This window comes from Eschscholzia californica, unplaced genomic scaffold, assembly GCF_041429995.1.
Source record: "Eschscholzia californica isolate CP2 unplaced genomic scaffold, dmEscCali1.0.p SCAF_3, whole genome shotgun sequence".
NCBI lineage: Eukaryota > Viridiplantae > Streptophyta > Magnoliopsida > Ranunculales > Papaveraceae > Eschscholzia > Eschscholzia californica.
This window is the reverse complement of record NW_028238420.1, coordinates 37,684,227-37,703,639: the sequence shown is the minus strand read 5'-3', so window position 1 is coordinate 37,703,639 and position 19,413 is coordinate 37,684,227. Positions and strand designations below refer to the sequence as shown.

Here is a 19,413-nt window from a genome sequence, read left to right as displayed (position 1 = left end):
CCTTCTTACCAAATGACATGTTTACAAAGTTGTCAAAATGACATTTTGGATTTTTATAGTCAAAATTACATTCTTACCCTTTTATAATATCAAATTGACATTTTACCCTTATGTTGTCAAAATGACATTTCTACCCTCGTATAATATCAAAATGACATTTTTACCCTTAAATTAGTAAAGTGACACAAGGTTAAATAATTTTACAACATAGGGGGTGAAAATGTAATTTTAAAAATATAAGGGTAAAAATGTAATTTAGACAAATAAGGATGAAAATGTAATTTTCGCAAAAGTAAAAATATCATTTAGACTACATAAAGAGTAAATAAAAACTCTTAATTGAATATTATATTCGTAGAAATTAGTTGTCAACTAAATAACAGAGTTCGTAATTCCACAGAATAATGTATGACTACCAAACGAAAGAACTCTTGTTTCCACTGAGTAAATTATGTGGAAGGCTTTCCATGGAACTCTTGTGTTTCCATGGAATTGTTTCCTTGATATCAAACACAACCTTAATGTGTTTTGTTGTGGAAATATACGTAATTGATACTAAATAACTGTATATTGCGAAACAGATTTCAAGTTTGAAATCAATCGAAAAAAAATCTGAGGAAAAAAGGAAGGGAATTTTGGAGATTGACTTTCAAAAGTGGGTTTTTTTGTTACATAAAAGGTTATAATGGGTATTATGATTAAATAGAAATAATAAAGATCTGTTTTTTCTGTAGAGATGGGTCAATTTGAACTAAATATCTATTATAATTATTATTTTAGCTTAAAATCTTATATTAATATTAGGGTGGATTAAACGTGTCTTTAAATGTAAATATTCGGACTGGGAACCTAAAAATTATTTTATTAAAGGCAGGCGAAAATTTTGCAGAGAAAACACTCGTCACTGAAATTTTCCTAACCTGAAGCAGATATATTCAAATCCCAAATCCCATCAATTGAAGGTTTCTTCCTTCTCCCTTTCTATTACTAGTGGCAGTGAGTTCTCTCTCCCTAAATCTCTTGCTTCATATCAATTTTATTTTTCAATGTTATCTTCTCTTCGAAACACTGTTCTACTTCACAGAAAAATCATTAATGGAGATTCTACAACAACCCATTTCCTATATTCCCTTCTTCTTCAAAACCCTTCTCCAATTTTCCCTAAATCATTCTCCTCCTCCACACATCAAACCATTTCTTCTTCTCCTTTTATAGTTTCTTACCTTATAAATTCATGTGGGTTTTCAGAAGATAAAGCCATCTTTGCTTCTAAACAACTTCGTTTCAAAACCTCTTCTCAACCAGATTCAGTCATCACTTTCTTTGAAAACAATGGTTTTACTAAACCCTACATTTTCAAACTTATTAAGAGACTTCCTCAAATACTTTCATCAGATCCTGTCAAAACCCTAAAACCCAAATTGGATTTTTTCAATTCAATTGGACTTTCTGGTCTTGACCTTGCAAAAATCTTATCACGTGATCCTGATGTTCTCAAACGAAGCTTAGAAAAACAACTTATTCCTTCCTTTACTTTCCTCAAAAATACTCTTCATACTAACAACAATGTCATTGCTGCCCTAAAACGATCCTCATGGATTTTCCGACGAAATCTTGATAAGGCATTGGTGCCTAATATCAAACTTCTGCGAAATCAAAATATCCCAGAATCCAATATCAATCACTTATTGATAACCAGACCAAGAGCTTTAACAGTAAATACTAACATATTCCAGAAGATGGTAATGGATCTCAAACAAGCGGGTTTTGATCCTTTAAAGTTAACATTTGTTCTAGCTATTCATGGACTAACATCAATGAGTAAATCGACTAGGGAATCGAAATTGAATGTTTATAGGAAATGGGGTTGGTCTGAAGATGAAATTCGGATGGCATTCAAGAAACAACCATATTGTATGATGGCATCGGAGGAGAAGATAACGGCGATAATGGATTTCTTGGTGAACAAAATGGGTACTAATTCTTCTCTTATAGCTAAACACCCGTCGATTCTTATGCTTAGTTTAAAGAAAAGGATAATTCCTAGATATTTAGTTCTTCATGTTCTTATTTCGAAAGGGTTGATCGATAGAGATTTTAAAATTAGGTGTGTGTTAAGTATGTCTGAGGATTCATTCTTGAAAAAGTATGTGTTTAAGTATGGAGATGAAGCTCCTATATTGTTGAAGGTATACCAAGATCAACAGTATATCTAGATCCACTTGATATTTTGAATTGGGAACTTCTGCTTTTGGGGTTATATTTAGATGGTGCTTGTTTTGGCTCAAGGCCTGAATCCACTCTAATCAAATTTCAAAATGTTTCTTTTTGTCTGACTTGTAATGTTTGAATAGTTTGAATAGCTGATTCAGGTTGATTTTGGGTTATTTGATTGAGACAATTCAGATTCACCTTAGTTCTTGCTCTTCTTTGGCGTTGTAATTTGTACTGAAATTGTTCATTATAATAGATAGAATTGGTTTGTTCTTGCGTGCTTCTCTTTATAATGAAATTTGTGGCTGAAGATTATCAATAGATAAAAGCTATCTATGAACTCAGGACCTGTCTTGTGGATTGGGGATGACAATAACTTATCAGTGCCATTGGCATTTGGCATAGTTGTTTAATTTTGATAAACCAAGCACATTGGGGTTTGACAAAAACACGTTCTGTATACTACGAAGACATCCACCATATCCCCGAACTCTTCATACTAAGTTTAATTAGAGACACGGGAAGGAATTGGACAATACAACAAATGTTTAATGAAAAAATTGCGATTACCTCAGAAACAAGTGAAGTTTATTCTAATGCTGCAATTGATGAAAAATTAAGTAGAATGTATTCAGGTTATGTAGCTCGGACATGAAAGGGTTAGTGATACTAGTTATACTTGTGCATCTAATAATAGTAGTGGTATTCATCATCCAACGAGGGTTCTTAGCACACTGATAATAAAAAAAACTAAGATTACGAATAGTTTGAACTTCATTGAGTTTTATTAAACTATGCCATGAGGAAATACAAACAATGAACTACTCATATAAAAGAAGCAACAATTGGCATTCATTCAGAGTCACATTCATTACTAGTAGAAGTATAAAAGATAGAAGATCGAGATCGAGCTGTACCAGTACTAAATCTTTACGAGATTGGGGTTCATATCTTGCAAGTAACAAAATACACATCTTCATGTTTCAAGCCCAATAGAATTGCTTGAATTCTCTCCACGAGATCTTCCCTCTCCTTTGTTGATGATACTGAAATTGCTTCACTTTTTAACATTTTTAGCAAACCTTGTCGATCTCACACCCTTCACATCTTCATTTTTGCCAAGTTCAAATCATTACTTCCATCAAACTTCTATATTTGGTATTTTGTCATTCCAAAACCTAATAACCAAAGCCTCCATACTAATTTCTTATGACGAATAACAAACAACCCAAGCAAGCAATAGAGAAAGTAAATGCACTAAACACGAGATTTACGTGATTCGGTTGATGAGACTTGTACCATGATAAATAATAGCGCGATGATTTATACTATCAGTGAAGAACAAAATTACATGGCCTTCTCAAGGTATTTCTAACTCACTAAAATCCTAGCACTTATCGACCTTTGACTCTTTCCCCAAAATCGAAAATGGAGTCCTTGGAAGCACAAATTTCCTGGCTAAATGATGCAGACTTCTCCTAGCAAAGCTAAGTGGTTAAAAACGCATTTTACTTGTTCCTCATATGACTTGAGCCACAAATTTCATTTCAAGGAGAAGCGAACAAAAATCAAATCCATGCCTCGAGTAGGCTTCATTTCTTCCCAGATCAGAATACCCATCTTACACATTATTCATATAATGAACAGTTTCTTTAACAACTAAAGCCATTAAGAAAAATCAGAAGTAAATGTAACCCAAATCAAGGAAGTTTTCAATTAACAGAAAAAAGTTTTCATCTCACCAACTGTTTCAGATTCAGATGAACAAGTGAGTGAGACTAGACAATGGCTACTGACCTTGGTATACCTTCAACAATTGAGGAGCTTCATCTCCATATTTAAACACATACTTGTTTAAGAATGAATCCTCAGACATACTTAACACATACCTAATTTTAAAATCTTTATCGATCAACCCTTTCGAAATAAGAACTTGAAGAAATAAGTATCTAGGAATTATTCTCTTCTTTAAACTAAGCATAAGAAGAGATGGGTGTTTAGCTAAAAGAGAAGAATTATTACCCATTTTGTTCACTAAGAAATCCATTATCGCAGTTATCTTCTTCTCGGATACCGTCATACAATAAGGTTGTTTCCTGAATGCCATTCGAATTTCATCTTCAGACCAACCCCATTTCCTATAAACATTCAATTTTGATTCCCAAGTTGATTTACTCATTGATGTTAATCCATGAATAGCTAGAAGAAATGTGGATTTTGAAAGATCAAAATCCATTTCTTTAAGATCCATTACAATCTTCTGAAAGAGATCAACATTTACCATTAAAGCTCTTGGTTGGGTTATCAATAAGTGATTGATATTGGATTGTGGGACATTATGATTTTGCAAAAGTTTGATATTGGGCACCAATTTTTTATCAAAACCTTGGAGAACCGATGAGGATCGCTTTAGGGCAGCAATGACATTGTCGTTGGTTTGAAGAGTGTTTTTGAGGAAAGTAAAGGAAGGGATTAGTTGTTTCTCTAAGCTCCTTCTAAGAAGAACTGGACCATCTGATACGATTTTTGCAAGATCAGGACCAGAAAGTCCAATGGAATAGAAAAAATCGAATTTGGGTTTTAGGGTTTTGAGAGGATCTGATGCAAGTAATTGAGGAAGTCTATTAATAAGTTTGAAAATATAGGGTTTAGTAAAACCATTGTTTTCAAGGAAAGTGATGACTGAATCTGGTTGAGAAGAGGTTTTAAAATGAAGTTTTTTAGAAGCAGAGATGGCTTTATCTTTTGAAAATCCACATGAATTTATGAGGTAAGAAACTATAAAAGGAGAAGAAGAAATGGATTCATTTTTGGAGGAGGAGGAGAATGATTTACGGAAAAGTGGAGAAGGGTTTTGAAGAAGAAGAGAGTATAAGAAATGGGTTGTCGAAGAATCTCCATTAATGACTTTTCTGTGAAGCAGAAATGTGTTTCGAATAGAAAAGATCATTGAAGAAGAAGAAGAAAGATATAGAGAGAGAAAGAAATACCTCACTGATATTGAAAACTGAAGAAGACGTGACGCGGGGTCTGAGATTCAAGTGAAAATAGACGATGGTATTCACCCGCAGCACCGAACTGTCAATTTTGCCGGAACTCGCTCCATTCCGGTATCCCTCCTGTTCGTCCTTGCAGGGGTGTGCAATGGCCTGTGTCTGACTCAGCCAGACACATTTGGCATGTCGTGCCTACGAGTGGGAAAAACCCTAAAGCTCAATATTACCCGAGTCCGATTAAGCCCGCGGATGCCCGAGCCCGCTTATGGGTAACACCTGCCCGCCCCGCTCGATTATTATGGGCGGGTTTTGGTATCAGAGGTTACCCGAGGGCTCGCCCATGCCCGAGTCTGCATTAGTCTGAGAAAAGACCCGATAGTCGACCCAACTTTTAGTGTATTCGCTAAGGAGAAATTAAGGGTTAGGAACCCTTAAGCCAATACAACTCTTGCATCATATTACTTAGTCCTTTGGTCTCAGGTGAGGGGAATCAGGGGCATTGAGGTACAAAGTATTTATACCCTAACCCTAACTTTCATTTTCTTATTAGCCGTAACTCCTTATCTTTCCCGTTTATCTTCTTGTCTTCTGATGGATCTATGGTCGACCTAAAATGTCTCCACCTGCAAGTGTACGGGCGTCAAGTAATAAAATCCGAAAAAATCGGGGTCGATCTTCAGAGACTAAGTCAAACCTATTTTGAAACTTAGAACTAGCACGGTTTTCTTTCAAATAGTTGGTGATGAAACGAAACGATAAAATATTTAAAGAAAACAAACAATACGATACAAAGGAATCAGTGGGGGAGAAGCCTGGAGATTTTGAATTCACTCATGAAACACTTAAAAAGACATTCAACAAACTAATTAAATACTTATTTTCTATAACTCAGACTTTAGGATATGAACTATCTAAAGTCCAGAAAGTATTTTCGTTAAAACAATCTTAACAATTTATCTATTCATCATTGCTATTATTTGTAACTACTCAACTATTACTTATCAACGAATAAGCATAAAGCATCAAGAAATTGAATCAAAGCATGGTATATCAAATCAGCAAGCATGAATGATGAAGAATTCGTTAAGAAATGACTATCAAGTGTGAATAATGACATGAAGAACGATTAAATATTTAATCTATTTATGAATATGTCTCTAAAAACATCCTCATGGGTTTCATCGTCCTTTCTAGATGGAGGATTAGAAACTCATGTTTAAAATGATTAACATAAAGACATTAAATACAAGAGAAGATACGAAAGAAAATCATCGAATATGAAGCTCTTTGGTGATAGTTGATAATCTAATGACGAAGAAGAAAGAAATTCTTGTTCAATAACAAACTATAAAAAAAATACAAGCAAAAACCTCTCACAAACTCTCTCTCTCTCTTTCTCTCTCTCTGTAATAATTTTTATTTCTTTCTCTCTCTCTTCCTCTAGACAAATAATTTCTCTCTCAAAAGAACAACATAAAAGAAGATGAAGGTCTCTCTTTATTATTTTGTTCAACTCCTCTCTCCCCATCTAAAGATTTTTCTGTTCAGCTCTGAGAAGAAGGAGAAGGTAACCCTCAATTCTGTTCCAGTCTAGCCCTAATAGAAGATAAATGCCCCTTCAATTCTTTGTGCTCTGATATTTGTAAAGAGATGAAGAAAAACTGAATCTACCTCTCTCTCTAAAATATCTTCCAATCGAATCTTTCTTCTTAAGAATATCACCTCTGATTAAAACGAATCACTTGAATCCCCAATTCCCTAGATTTCCCTATTTAAAAGATCACCTCCAACGATTTCCTTTCTCTGTGTCAATGGTGTTCTTCTTTCCTAAAAAGTTATTATATTTTTCTCACTAACTGAAGGTAAGAGGGAAAAGAAATATTTGAGAGAGATAGAGACAGATGGGCACTTCCTAGTGATACAGGATGGTGTTGACGTGAGCTTGACTGGAAGATTCGGTGCATCTCGGAGCCCACATAGAATTTGGAACGCACTTTAGAGTCCAACAGATTCAGCAGCTGTCGGATGTAGCTTGCACGTCCAGGAAAAACCCGAAGTATCGTGTGCTCGATTACACTGAATCCGAACCATCGAGAATCTCGAAAGACATCCCACACAATCCACCAGTGTACCGAATATTCCACACTCACCGTCAGTTGCACGCCACGTGTCATCAAGCAGATTTGATCAATCGTTGTAGACTTCAATCTTTGACTTGGTCTAACTTTCTCATCTGAACTCTGATTTGACTTTCGCTTTCGCGCTGGGTTCGTCTTGGGCTCTACTTCTCATCCGAATATTAACATTGGATTCTGACCAGAATCTCCAAAATGACCAAAATCCCCTTTTGTCTGTCTTTTTCCCGTTTTTATCTATTTTTTCACGCTCAATTTCGTAAAAGACACAGAAAAAATAATTCACCAGAACAACTACTCGAAATGAACCAACGAGAATCTCGAAAGACATCCCACACAATCCACCAGTGTACCGAATATTCCACACTCACCGTCAGTTGCACGCCACGTGTACCGAATATTCCACACTCATCTGAGCTCTGATTTGACTTTCGCTTTCGCCTTGGGCTTCATGTCTCATCATCTTCCTATTCCATCCTCTATCTTGTGACAAGTTCTTGTTGGCTTCATCATTTATCTTACATTCTTCTTCTCATTTCTGTCTCCATCTTCTTGTTTTTTGTTCAAGATAAAGCGACAAGAACACAAGAGTAAACCAGAAAATCTCATGTTATATGACATATATATATATATATATATATATATATATGTACATCTTCTTCACTTGGTTCTTATCTGTATATTATTATATAGATCAATCCATAGATCTAAGGAAAAAAACACATCTGTAAAAAGGTTTTGAGTTTACAGACCTTTTATAAATCTTTCTCTGATCTTTGTGAAGATTTCTTATAGATTTTTATATTTCCTAAAGATTTGTATGGACTTGGATTTAATGCCTGATACCTGACCGCCCAATGCCCATTGGGTCCGACTATTCAAACAGGCTTTGGCGGGCTTTGATCAAGAAGAAAGTGGAAAATACCTGCCCGAGTACTATAATAGCCCGAGAATGATTCTGCCCGACCCGCCCGGTCTGATGACATCACTACCTGTGGGTGCCCATTCACGCGCCAATTCCCACCCATAGTCGTGCCATAAAACCAGCTAGTAGGGTGTATTTTTTTGAAACTCCATGTGTTTGACTAACTTCAGCAGTGGCATGGTTGAGATTCTAGAGGCATGGTGCGGAGATTTTTATTGGGACCCTGATAAATACTTTTCTTGAAACACATAAATATATAAAAAAAAATATAGAACAGTTTGACCATTATATCTTTAACGACATCATACAAATAGATATTATGCATGAATTTATTACTTACATACACGGACAGATCATGTGTAGAGAAGACAGGATGAGGTTGTGGGTTTGATTTCTTCCATGCGCATTTTACGTATTTTTGTTATATATATATATAGATGTATGTATAACAATATCTAATAACGTGTGAAAATCACGTCAACTAATGGTTGACCCAGTGCTTAAGAGGTGGTTAGAGTACGGAGTGGGATTGAGTTCCCCTCAGTAAACATTTTAAGTGTTTTTTACTTTTATGTTTCAAAGTAATAAAATTCATCTACCATGAACTCTATAAAATTCAACTCGTCTACCATAAATCCTGTCAAATTCAATTCATCTACTATAGACCCTACAAACTTCAATTCATCTACCATAAACCCTATCAAGTGGAGATTTTCTATACCGTTATTGATATGCTACTTCAAGAATTAAATACTCGTTTCATTGAGAAGAATAACGAGTTGCTCCGTTGTATGGCATCTAAGAGTCCATTGAGAGGTTTTGTCATTTTCGACAAAAGTAAGTTGTTGCACCTTGCTGAATTTTATCCGTCTGATTATAGTAGTCTTGACACTATGCTACTTAGTTCTCAGCTTGATAACTACATTTCCGATATGAGGCAGAATGATGATTTCTCAAATTTAGATTGGATTGGAGCTCTTGTTAAAACATTGATGGAAACTAAGAGAGATAAAACATATCATTTAGTTTATTTTCTTACCACTTTAACCCTAACTTCGCCGGTTAAACTGCCTTTGTGGAAAGAGCTTTTTCAGCTATGAAGCTAGTCAAGACGCTTAAGAAACAAGACGAGTGTTCCATGTTTGAATTATAGTTTGGTTGTCTTTATGGAAAAGAAGTTTTTAGAAATTGATAATAAGTCGATTGTGCGAACATTTCGAAACACAAACTGTCGTAGAGGTTAACTTTTTTTTTTGTTGAAAGTCGTAGAGGTCAATTGTGTTTGTAATCGTTGACGTATTAATAAAATTAATGAATATAAGTATTTTGTTAACTATTATGTTTGCAAAAAGAAAAATGATATATAAATCTGCACCCCTAAGTAGAAATCTTGGATCTGTCCCTGCTTGCATAACTAATTTACTTAAAAATTTGAAATGAAATCATGGTAGATGAATTACAATATAACTATTTTGTTAATTACGGTGCAATTTTTTTTTAAATTCAAGCATATGCAAATTTTTTTGAAAATAAATGTGTAAATTTTTTTGTACTTTTTAGATGTATGGGTGGGTTCTAACCTAATTGGATGGCGATGCAAACAAATATCCACATTAAAAAAGAGATATATTCAAATTTAATTTGGTGTTTTAACCATTTAATAATACCAATTAAAGTTAAAAATAAGCAAACAAGAATCAAATCCATATCTTGATTGGAGTTCATTTCTTGTAAGTAACAAAATACCCATCTTCATGTTTCAAAACAGATGAAATCTCTCCACGAGCTCTACCCCCTCCTTCGTCGAAGATTCTGAAATTACTTCTCTTTTAACATTTTTAAAAACCTTGTCGAACTAACACCCTTCACATCTTCATTTTGACAAGTTCAAATCATTACTTCCATCAAACTTCTCTATTTTGTATTTTGTCGTTCCAAAACATAATAACAAAAGCTTTTATACTAATTTCTTTTGTTAATAACATAATAACAAAAGCTTTTATATTAATTGGTCTGCTATCTGTAAACCTAAAAAGGCGGGGGGCCTTGGTCTTCGTCTCCCCCGTCTGGATAACCAGGCGTTTCTTAACAAGATTAACTGGTGAATGATAAAGAATCCGACGGCCATCTGGGTTCAGGTCCTCAAAAGTAAGTATTTTCCAAATACTCATAAACCCTCGAATCCAAAAGTGAATCACTCCTGGCTGTGGAAGTCGATTGCTAAACAATACAACGAGCTAACTGACCTAATCTTCTGGGACATTAACAAAGGTGATAAAGTGAATATTTGGCAGGACTTCTGGATCCCAAATCACCCTCCCCCTATTATCAATAATAAGGAATCCAGTCTTACCTGGGTTTCTCAACTGATTACTAATGACAATTGGAATGTGCAGTTATTGCAGGAATGCTTTGATGAGGAGGTACAAAAAGCTATACAAAGTATCAATATTCACCAGAATGAAGATGATAAACCGATTTGGACGTTAACGAAATCAGGAAATTTCTCCATAAAAACGATGTATAATTACTTGAGAATGAATAACATGAATCATATGCAGGATCAAACCGACTGGTACTTTATTTGGAATATGAATCTTATCCCCCGAGTAAAACTATTCATATGGAAGTGTTGCACAAATAGCCTACCGGTGAAAGCAAAAATAGGTAAATTCATTGGTAACTCTTACACTTGTGTTAATTGTGCAGAGGATGAAACACTGGATCACGTTATGCTTCATTGCACTTTCGCTAAAGCCATTTGGTTCCATTTTGAAGTTCAGACAGATCAAATTGGCTCAACCATGCAGTGGATCTTTCAATGGAAAGATCTGCCAGAGGAGCTTACTCAACTATACGCCAAAATCTTATGGTTTATCTGGAAAGCTTGATGCGAAAACTATTTTAATGAAAACAAACAAAATCCGAGACAAATTGTTGACAGAATCAATAACACTACTATTACTCCTCTCAATATAGAGACGACAACCAAAACCAAAAACAGAAAGAAAACCAAGGGAAGCTCCTGGATCCCCCCGGAGAAACCTTTCCTTAAGATAAACGTGGACGCCTCTTTTACTAACGTGACAGAACAGGCAGGAATCGGATGTATCATACGAGATGAAGATTCAAACTTCATCATAGCAGCAGCAGACTCGGTTCGTTGCCAAAATGCTGAAGAAGGTGAAGGTTTAGCTATACTCCACAGTATGAAATGGGCCTTAGAATTGAAGATTTCACACATCCACATCGAAAGTGATAATCAATCTTTGATAAATTTTATAAAAGGTCACAAAGTGGGCATCCACTGGCAGACGGAATCAACTCTACAACAAGTTCAGACCCTCAAAAATCAATTTGAAGCCTCGATCTTCTCATTTGTTCATAGAGAGTGTAATGCACCAACTGATGCGCTTGCCAAGTGGGGACGAAGACATACGAGTAGGACAGTGTGGAACTCTGTACCATCGTTTATTTCTGCTTTAAAGTAGCTTTGTTGTATTGTATACTCTTCGGTTTAGTTAATGCAAGGTTTTGTTCATCAAAAAAAAAAAACTAATTAAATACTTATTTTCTATCACTCGGACTTTAGGATATGAACTATCTAAATTCCAGAAAGTATTTTCGTTAAAACAATCTTAACAATTTATCTATTCATCATTGCTATTAAATTTGTAACTACTCAACTATTACTCATCAACAAATAAGCATAAACCATTAAGAAATTTAATCCAAGCATGGTATATCAAATCACGAAGCATGAATGATGAAGAATTCGTTAAGAAATGACTATCAAGTGTGAATAATGAGATGAAGAACGATTAAATATTTAATCTATTTATGAATATGTCTCTAAAAACATCCTCATGGGTTTCATCGTCCTCTCAAGATGGAGGATTAGAAACTCATGTTTAAAATGATTAACATAAAGACATTAAATACAAGAGAAGAGACGAAAGAAAATCATCGAATATGAAGCTCTTTGGTGATAGTTGATAATCTAATGACGAAGAAGAAAAAAAATTCTTGTTCAATAACAAACTATAAAAAAAAATACAAGCAAAAGCCTCTCACAAACTCTCTCTCTCTCTTTCTCTCTCTCTGTAACAATTTTTATTTCTTTCTCTCTCTCTCTCTTCCTCTAGACAAATAATTTCTCTCTTAAAAGAACTACATAAAATAAGATGAAGGTCTCTCTTTATTATTCTGTCCAACTTCTCTCTCCCTCTCTAAAGATTTTTCTGTTCAACTCTGAGAAGAAGGAGAAGGTAACCCTCAATTCTGTTTCAGTCAAGCCCTAATAGAAGATAAATGCCCCTTCAATTCTTTGTGCTCTGATATTTGTAGAGAGATGAAAAAAAACTGAATCTACCTCTCTCTCTAAAATATCTTCCAATCGAATCTTTCTTCTTAAGAATATCACCTTTGATTCAAACGACTCACTTGAATCCCTAATTCCCTAGATTTCCCTGTTTAAAAGATCACCTCCAACGATTTCCTTTCTCTGTGTCAATGGTGTTCTTCTTTCCTAAAAAGTTATTATATTTCTCTCACTAACTGAAGGTAAGAGGGAAAAGAAATATTTGAGAGAAATAGAGACAGATGGGCACTTCCTAGTGATACAGGATGGTGTGTTGACATGAGCTTGACTAGAAGATTCGGTGCATCTCGGAGCACACATAGAATTTTCAACGCACTTTACAGTCCAACAGATTCAGCAGCTGTCGGATGTAGCTTGCACGTCCAGGAAAAACCCGAAGTATCGTGTGCTCGATTACACTGAATCTGAACCAACGAGAATCTCGAAAGACATCCCACACAATCCACCAGTGTACCGAATATTCCACACTCACCGTCAGTTGCACGCCACGTGTACCGAATATTCCACACTCATCTGAACTCTGATTTGACTTTCGCTTTCGCCTTGGGTTCGCCTTGGGCTTCATGTCTCATCATCTTCCTATTCCATCCTCTATCTTGTGACAAGTTCTTGTTGGCTTCATCATTTATCTTACATTCTTCTTCTCATTTTTGTCTCCATCTTCTTGTTTTTTGTTGAAGATAAAGCGACAAGAACACAAGAGTAAACCAGAAAATCTCATGTTATATTGCATATTACATCTTCTTCACTTGGTTCTTATCTGTATATTATTATATTGATCAATCCATAGATTTAAGGGAAAAAACACATCTGTAAAAAGGTTTGAGTTTACTGACCGTTTATAAATCTTTCTCTGATCTTTGTGAAGATTTCTTATAGATTTTTATATTTCCTAAAGATTTGTATGGACTTGGATCTAATGCCTGATAACTGACCGCCCGGTGCCCATTGGGCCCGACTATTCAAACAGGCTTTGGCGGGCTTTGATCAAGAAGAAAGTGGAAATTACTCGCCCGAGTACTATAATAGCCCGAGAATGATTCTTCCGACCCGCCCGGTCCGATGACATCACTACTTGTGGGTGCCCATGCACGCGCCAATTCCCACCCCTAGTCGTGCCATAAAACCAGCTAGTAGGGTGTATTTTTTGTGAAACTCCATGTGTTTGACTAACTTCAGCAGTGGCATGGTTGAGATTCTAGAGGCATGGTGCGAGATTTTTATCGGGACCCCTGATAAATATTTGTCTTGAAACACATTAATATATAAAAAAAATTATAGAACAGTTTGACCATTATATCTTTAACGACATCATACAAATAGATATTATGCATGAATTTATTACTTGCATACACGGACAGATCATGTGTAGAGAAGACAGGCTGAGGTTGTGGGTTTGATTTCTTCCATGCGCATTTTACGTATTTTTGTTATATATATAGATGTATATATAACAATATCTAATAACGTGTGAAAATCACGTCAACTAATGGTTGACCCAGTGCTTAAGAGGTGGTCGGAGTACGGATGCAAGTCTAAGGTCGTGGGATTGAGTTCCCCTCAATAAACATTTTAAGTGTTTTTTACTTTTATGTTTCAAAGTAATAAAATTCATCTACCATAAACCCTATAAAATTCAACTCATCTACCATAAATCCTGTAAAATTCAATTCATCTACTATAGACCCTACAAACTTCAATTCATCTACCATAAACCCTATCAAGTAGAGATTTTCTATACCGTTATTGATATGCTACTTCAAGAATTAAATACTCGTTTCATTGAGAAGAATAACGAGTTGCTCCGTTGTATGGCATCTAAGAGTCCATTGAGAGGTTTTGTCATTTTCGACAAAAGTAAGTTGTTGCACCTTGCTGAATTTTATTCCGTCTGATTATAGTAGTCTTGACACTATGCTACTTAGTTCTCAGCTTGATAACTACATTTCCGAAATGAGGCAGAATGATGATTCCTCAAATTTAAGTGGGATTGGAGCTCTTGTTAGAACATTGATGGAAACTAAGAGAGATAAAACATATCATTTAGTTTATTTGCTTACCACTTTAACCCTAACTTCGCCGGTTAAACTGCCTTTGTGGAAAGAGCTTTTTCAACTACGAAGCTAGTCAAGACGCTTAAGAAACAAGACGAGTGTTCCATGTTTGAATTATAGTTTGGTTGTCTTTATGGAAAAAAAGTTTTTAGAGATTGATAATAAGTCGATTGTGCGAACATTTCGAAACACAAACTGTAAGGTTAACTTTTTCTTTTTTTGTTGAAAGTCATAGAGGTCAATTGCGTTTGTAATCGTTGACGTATTAATAAAATTAATGAATATAAGTATTTTGTTAATTATTATGTTTGCAAAAAGAAAAATGATATATAAATCAGCACCCCTAAGTAGAAATCTTGGATTCGTCCATGCTTGCATAACTAATTTACTTAAAAAAAATGAAATGAAATAATGGTAGATGAATTAGAATATAACTATTTTGTTAATTACTGTGCAATTTTTTTTTTAGATTCAAGCATATGCAAATTTTTTTGAAAATAAATGTGTAAATTTTTTTGCATTTTTTGTACTTTTTTTGTCAATAATAGATGTATGGGTGGGTTCTAACCTAATTGGATGGCGATGCAAACAAATATCCACATTATAAAAGAGATATATTCAGATTTAATTTGGTGTTTTAAACATTTAATAATACCAATTAAAGTTAAAAATAAGCAGACAAGAATCAAATCCATGTCTTGATTGGAGTTCATTTCTTGTAAGTAACAAAATACCCATCTTCATGTTTCAAGCACAACAGATGAAATCTCTCCACGAGCTCTACCCCCTCCTTCTTCCATGATTCTGAAATTGCTTCTCTTTTGACATTTTTAAAAACCTTGTGGAACTAACACCCTTCACATCTTCATTTTTGAAGAGTCCAAATCATAACTTCCATCAAACTTCTCTATTTTGTATTTTATCGTTCCAAAACATAATAACAAAAGCTTTTATACTAATTTCTTATGAAGGATAACAAACAACCCAAGGAAGCAATAGTGAAAGTAAACAATCGCACTAAACACAAGAGAATTGACGTGATTAGTTTGACGAGGCCATGACAAATAATAATGCAATGATTTACACTATCAATGAGGAACAAGATTACCTCTAACACTTCCCCTCAAAACCGAAATGTAGTCCTTGGCAGCACAAATTTCCTGGCTAAGTGATGCAGACTTCTCCTAGCAAAACTAGTGCTTTTTTTTTTTTGTTGAAAAGCAAAACTAGCGCTTAAACGCATTATACTTGTTCCTCATATGACTTGAGCCACAAATTTCATTTCAAGGAGAAGCAAACAAAAATCAAATCCATGCCTCGAGTGGGCTTCATTTCTCCCAAAATTAGAATACCCATCTTACTCATTATTCATAATAAATCTATCAATTATAATGAACAGTTTCTCTAACAACTAAATCCATGAAGAAAAATCAGAAGTAAATCTAACCCAAATCAAGGAAGTTTTCAATGGCTACTGACCTTGATAAACCTTCAACAACAGAGGAACTTCCTCTTCAAAATTTACAACATACTTCTTTAAGAATGACTTCTCGGAGATTGTTAACACAGAAGTCATGCTAAATTCTTTATCAATCAACTCTTTCGAAACAAGAACTTGAAGAACCAAGTATCTAGGAATTATCCTTTTCTTTAAACTAAGCATAAGAACAGATGGGTGTTTAGCTAAAAGAGAAGAATTATTACCCATTTTGTTCACTAAGAAATCCATTATCGCCATTATCTTCTTCTCCGATACCATCATACAATAAGGCTGTTTCCTGAATGCCATTCGAATTTCATCTTCAGACCAACCCCATTTCCTATAAACATTCAATTTTGATTCCCAAGTTGATTTACTCATTGATGTTAATCCATGAATAGCTAGAAGAAATGTGAATTTTGAAGGATCAAAACCCATTTCTTTAATCTCCATTACAATCTTCTGAAAGAGATCAACATCTACCATTAAAGCTCTTGGTTGGGTTATCAATAAAGCATTGATTTTGGATTGTGGGATATTTTGATTTTGCAAAAGTTTGATATTGGGCACCAATCTTTTATCAAGATCTTGCAGAAAAACCCATGAGGATCGCTTTAGGGCAGCAATGACATTGTCGTTGGTTTGAAGAATGTTTTTGAGGAAAGTAAAGGAAGGGATTAGTTGTTTTTCTAAGCTTCTTTTAAGGAGAGTTGGACCATTTGATAAGATTTTTGCAAGGTCAGGACCAGAAACTCCAATGGAATTGAAAAAATCAAATTTGGGTTTTAGGGTTTTGAGAGGATCTGATGAAAGTATTAGAGGACGTTTGCTGATAAGTTTGAAAATATAGGGTTTAGTAAAACCACTGTGTTCAAGGAAAGTGATGACTGAATCTGGTTGAGAAGAGGTTTTGAAATGAAGTTGTTTAGAAGCAGAGATGGCTTTACCTTCTGAAAATCCACATGAATTGATGAGGTAAGAAACTATAAAAGGAGAAGAAGAAATGGATTGATTTTTTGAGGTGGAGAAAGATTTAGGGAAAAGTGGGGAAGGGTTTTGAAGAAGAAGGGAATTAAAGAAATGGGTTGTTGAAGAATCTCCATTAATGATTTTTCTGTGAAGTAGAACTGTGTTTCGAATAGAAAAGAACATTGAAAGAGAAGAAAGATATAGAGGAGCCAGAATTTAGAGAGAGAGGGAGAGAGAGAAAGAAATACCTCAGTGATCTTGGGGATGGAAGACGGCAAGACGCGAGGAGAAGATCTAGAAGGCGGGCTTTGAGATTCAAGTGAAAATATGTGACTCTATTCGTCCACAGCACCTACGTCTCAATTTTGCAGGAACTCGCTCTATTTCTGTATCCGGGTCCGTCCTTGCAGGGGCGTACAATGTGTGTCGACTCACTTTAAAAAAAAATAATGTGTGTCGACTGGCTCGACATGTTTGGCATGCCCTGCTATAAAACCAACTAGTAGGATGTATTTTTTGTAAGGCTGACGTTTTGGAGAAATAAGAAAAAATTTCGAGGTGCTTTTACTTTGTCAAAACCTGATCAATTTTAGTTGTCTATATTTTTTTTCAAATTGTTAAGAGGGAAACAATTTTGAGTGAATTTTTTTTCTTTTCCTTTTTGTTTTTCGCAACTCCACCATTATTTTCTCACAACTCCGATACCATTTTCGACAACCGTCAATCTTTCTTTCTTCTCTTCCATCAACCACCCCCATTGTGTTTTCTCTTTTGCGTCTTCTCTCTCCCCTTCTCTCTCTCCCCCTCTTTTCTCCTACCTTTATCTCTCCTCTCCTCCCTCTATCTCTCTCTCTTTCCCCAACGCTTCTCTCTCTAGTCGTTTTCCAGATAAAAAAATATCATGAGAAAACGACACTACTTTGGGATCTCCCATATTAGATCAGTTTCCTCGCGAAGGGGATCCTCCCCTTCGTCAACTTAGACAAAGAGAGATGAGTTTGAAGAGAGGGAGATAGAAGAGGATAATGAGGAATGGAGAGAAAAGGATACATGGAGGTGTGGTGGACAAAGAGAAGAAGAAAAAAAATAAGAAAAAAATAGTGATGGTGGTGGTCAGATTATGTGATGGTGGTCGGATTTGGTTGTGGTGTTGGTAGGAGATGAGGATGGAGAAGTGTTATGTTTCCCTTTAAAATTTCTACCCCTGAAAAATTTCTTATTTTTCCAAGACGTTCGTTTTTTTGTATACTTCCATGTGTTGACTAACTTCAGTCTTTCTTATGCTGCTAACCTCTATGTGCTTGGATCAGGGACGGAACCAGAACTTTTGTTAGGAGGGGCCCGAACGGCCCGAACCATTCTAGTCATAAACTAGTGTGAAAATTTTATATAACACTTTTATTCAAAATTACACATAAAATAACAATCAAGTCATAAAGATTAAACACAAATGAAAAAAATAACATAGGACTACTACGCCTAATAGTTTTTTTCTTTAATGTATCAAAATGGAATCCGTCGCTCCTTCAAATCTCTAAAATCATCTATAACGGATTATATACTAAACTTCTGAACAATTTCTTTTTTAATGCACAAAATCAAAGAATCTGAGAGAAAAATGGATCGATCGTAAGATATTTTTTAGGTTGTAAATTAACAAAATATCACAAGAATGCTACACATAATAGGAAAAAGTAAGAACAACAAGTAGATTAACAACATAAGGCTAACTTTTTTCGAAGCCACTTTTAGATCGTCATTAGTAATTTGATTACTTCCACTAGCCATTTAATTCGTTATACCTACTTAAGAGATTTTTTTTGACAATAGATTAATACCTACCTACAAAAACATATACAATTATTCAGTAATTTGAAATTTACAAAAGAGAAAGAAACATACAGAGGAGAGGGAGAGAGATAGAGAGATTCAATCAATTAATTATTAAAACATTAAAATAATATAATTATATAGATTGATTTGAAATTTAGGGGGTGAAGGATTTAGACATAATTTTTCTTTTGTTAAGAATTTAGCAATAGTTTGAAAACTTGAATAATTATGGGCGGTGACAAGGTCAGCTAATTTACGCATTAGGTTGTTTAGATCCTGCCTGGCCTGGGTATTGACTGGGTATGGTAGGCTTAGATTGAGTTTGGTTGGTTAAGGAGGGGCCTAACATGGAAACGTACCTGACTTGGATAACTCTGGTCTTTCCTGTATTGCCAACAGTACATACCTCGTGTTAATAGGAACCGT

The 19,413-nt window shown here is 35.0% G+C and overlaps 3 protein-coding genes across 4 annotated transcripts; 1 reads left to right on the top strand and 2 right to left on the bottom strand.

Annotated features, from left to right (window-relative positions):
* The first annotated feature begins 874 nt into the window (after positions 1–874).
* On the top strand, positions 875–2,488 carry LOC147550021 (uncharacterized). Its single transcript, XM_086669304.1, has one exon. It carries the CDS (start codon positions 1,047–1,049, stop codon positions 2,214–2,216), a length of 1,170 nt encoding a protein of 389 aa, XP_086525430.1. The 5' UTR covers positions 875–1,046; the 3' UTR covers positions 2,217–2,488.
* A 482-nt stretch (positions 2,489–2,970) lies between these two features.
* Positions 2,971–5,410, bottom strand: LOC147550020 (uncharacterized). Of its 2 annotated transcripts, none has more exons than XM_086669306.1 (2): positions 4,237–5,410; positions 2,971–4,103 (listed from the first exon to the last, which is right to left on the bottom strand). In XM_086669306.1, the coding sequence occupies exons 1-2, from the start codon at positions 5,162–5,164 to the stop codon at positions 4,093–4,095; spliced, it is 939 nt and encodes a 312-aa protein (XP_086525432.1). In that variant the 5' UTR covers positions 5,165–5,410; the 3' UTR covers positions 2,971–4,092. The 2 variants fall into 2 exon arrangements, with proteins under 2 accessions (XP_086525432.1, XP_086525431.1); XM_086669305.1 differs by having other exon boundaries at positions 2,971–3,406; positions 4,237–5,406.
* Positions 2,971–17,554, bottom strand: LOC147550019 (uncharacterized). Its single transcript, XM_086669307.1, has 2 exons — positions 15,945–17,554; positions 2,971–3,392 (listed from the first exon to the last, which is right to left on the bottom strand). Exon 1 carries the CDS (start codon positions 17,335–17,337, stop codon positions 16,177–16,179), a length of 1,161 nt encoding a protein of 386 aa, XP_086525433.1. The 5' UTR covers positions 17,338–17,554; the 3' UTR covers positions 2,971–3,392; positions 15,945–16,176.
* Between the last annotated feature and the right edge of the window lie 1,859 nt (positions 17,555–19,413).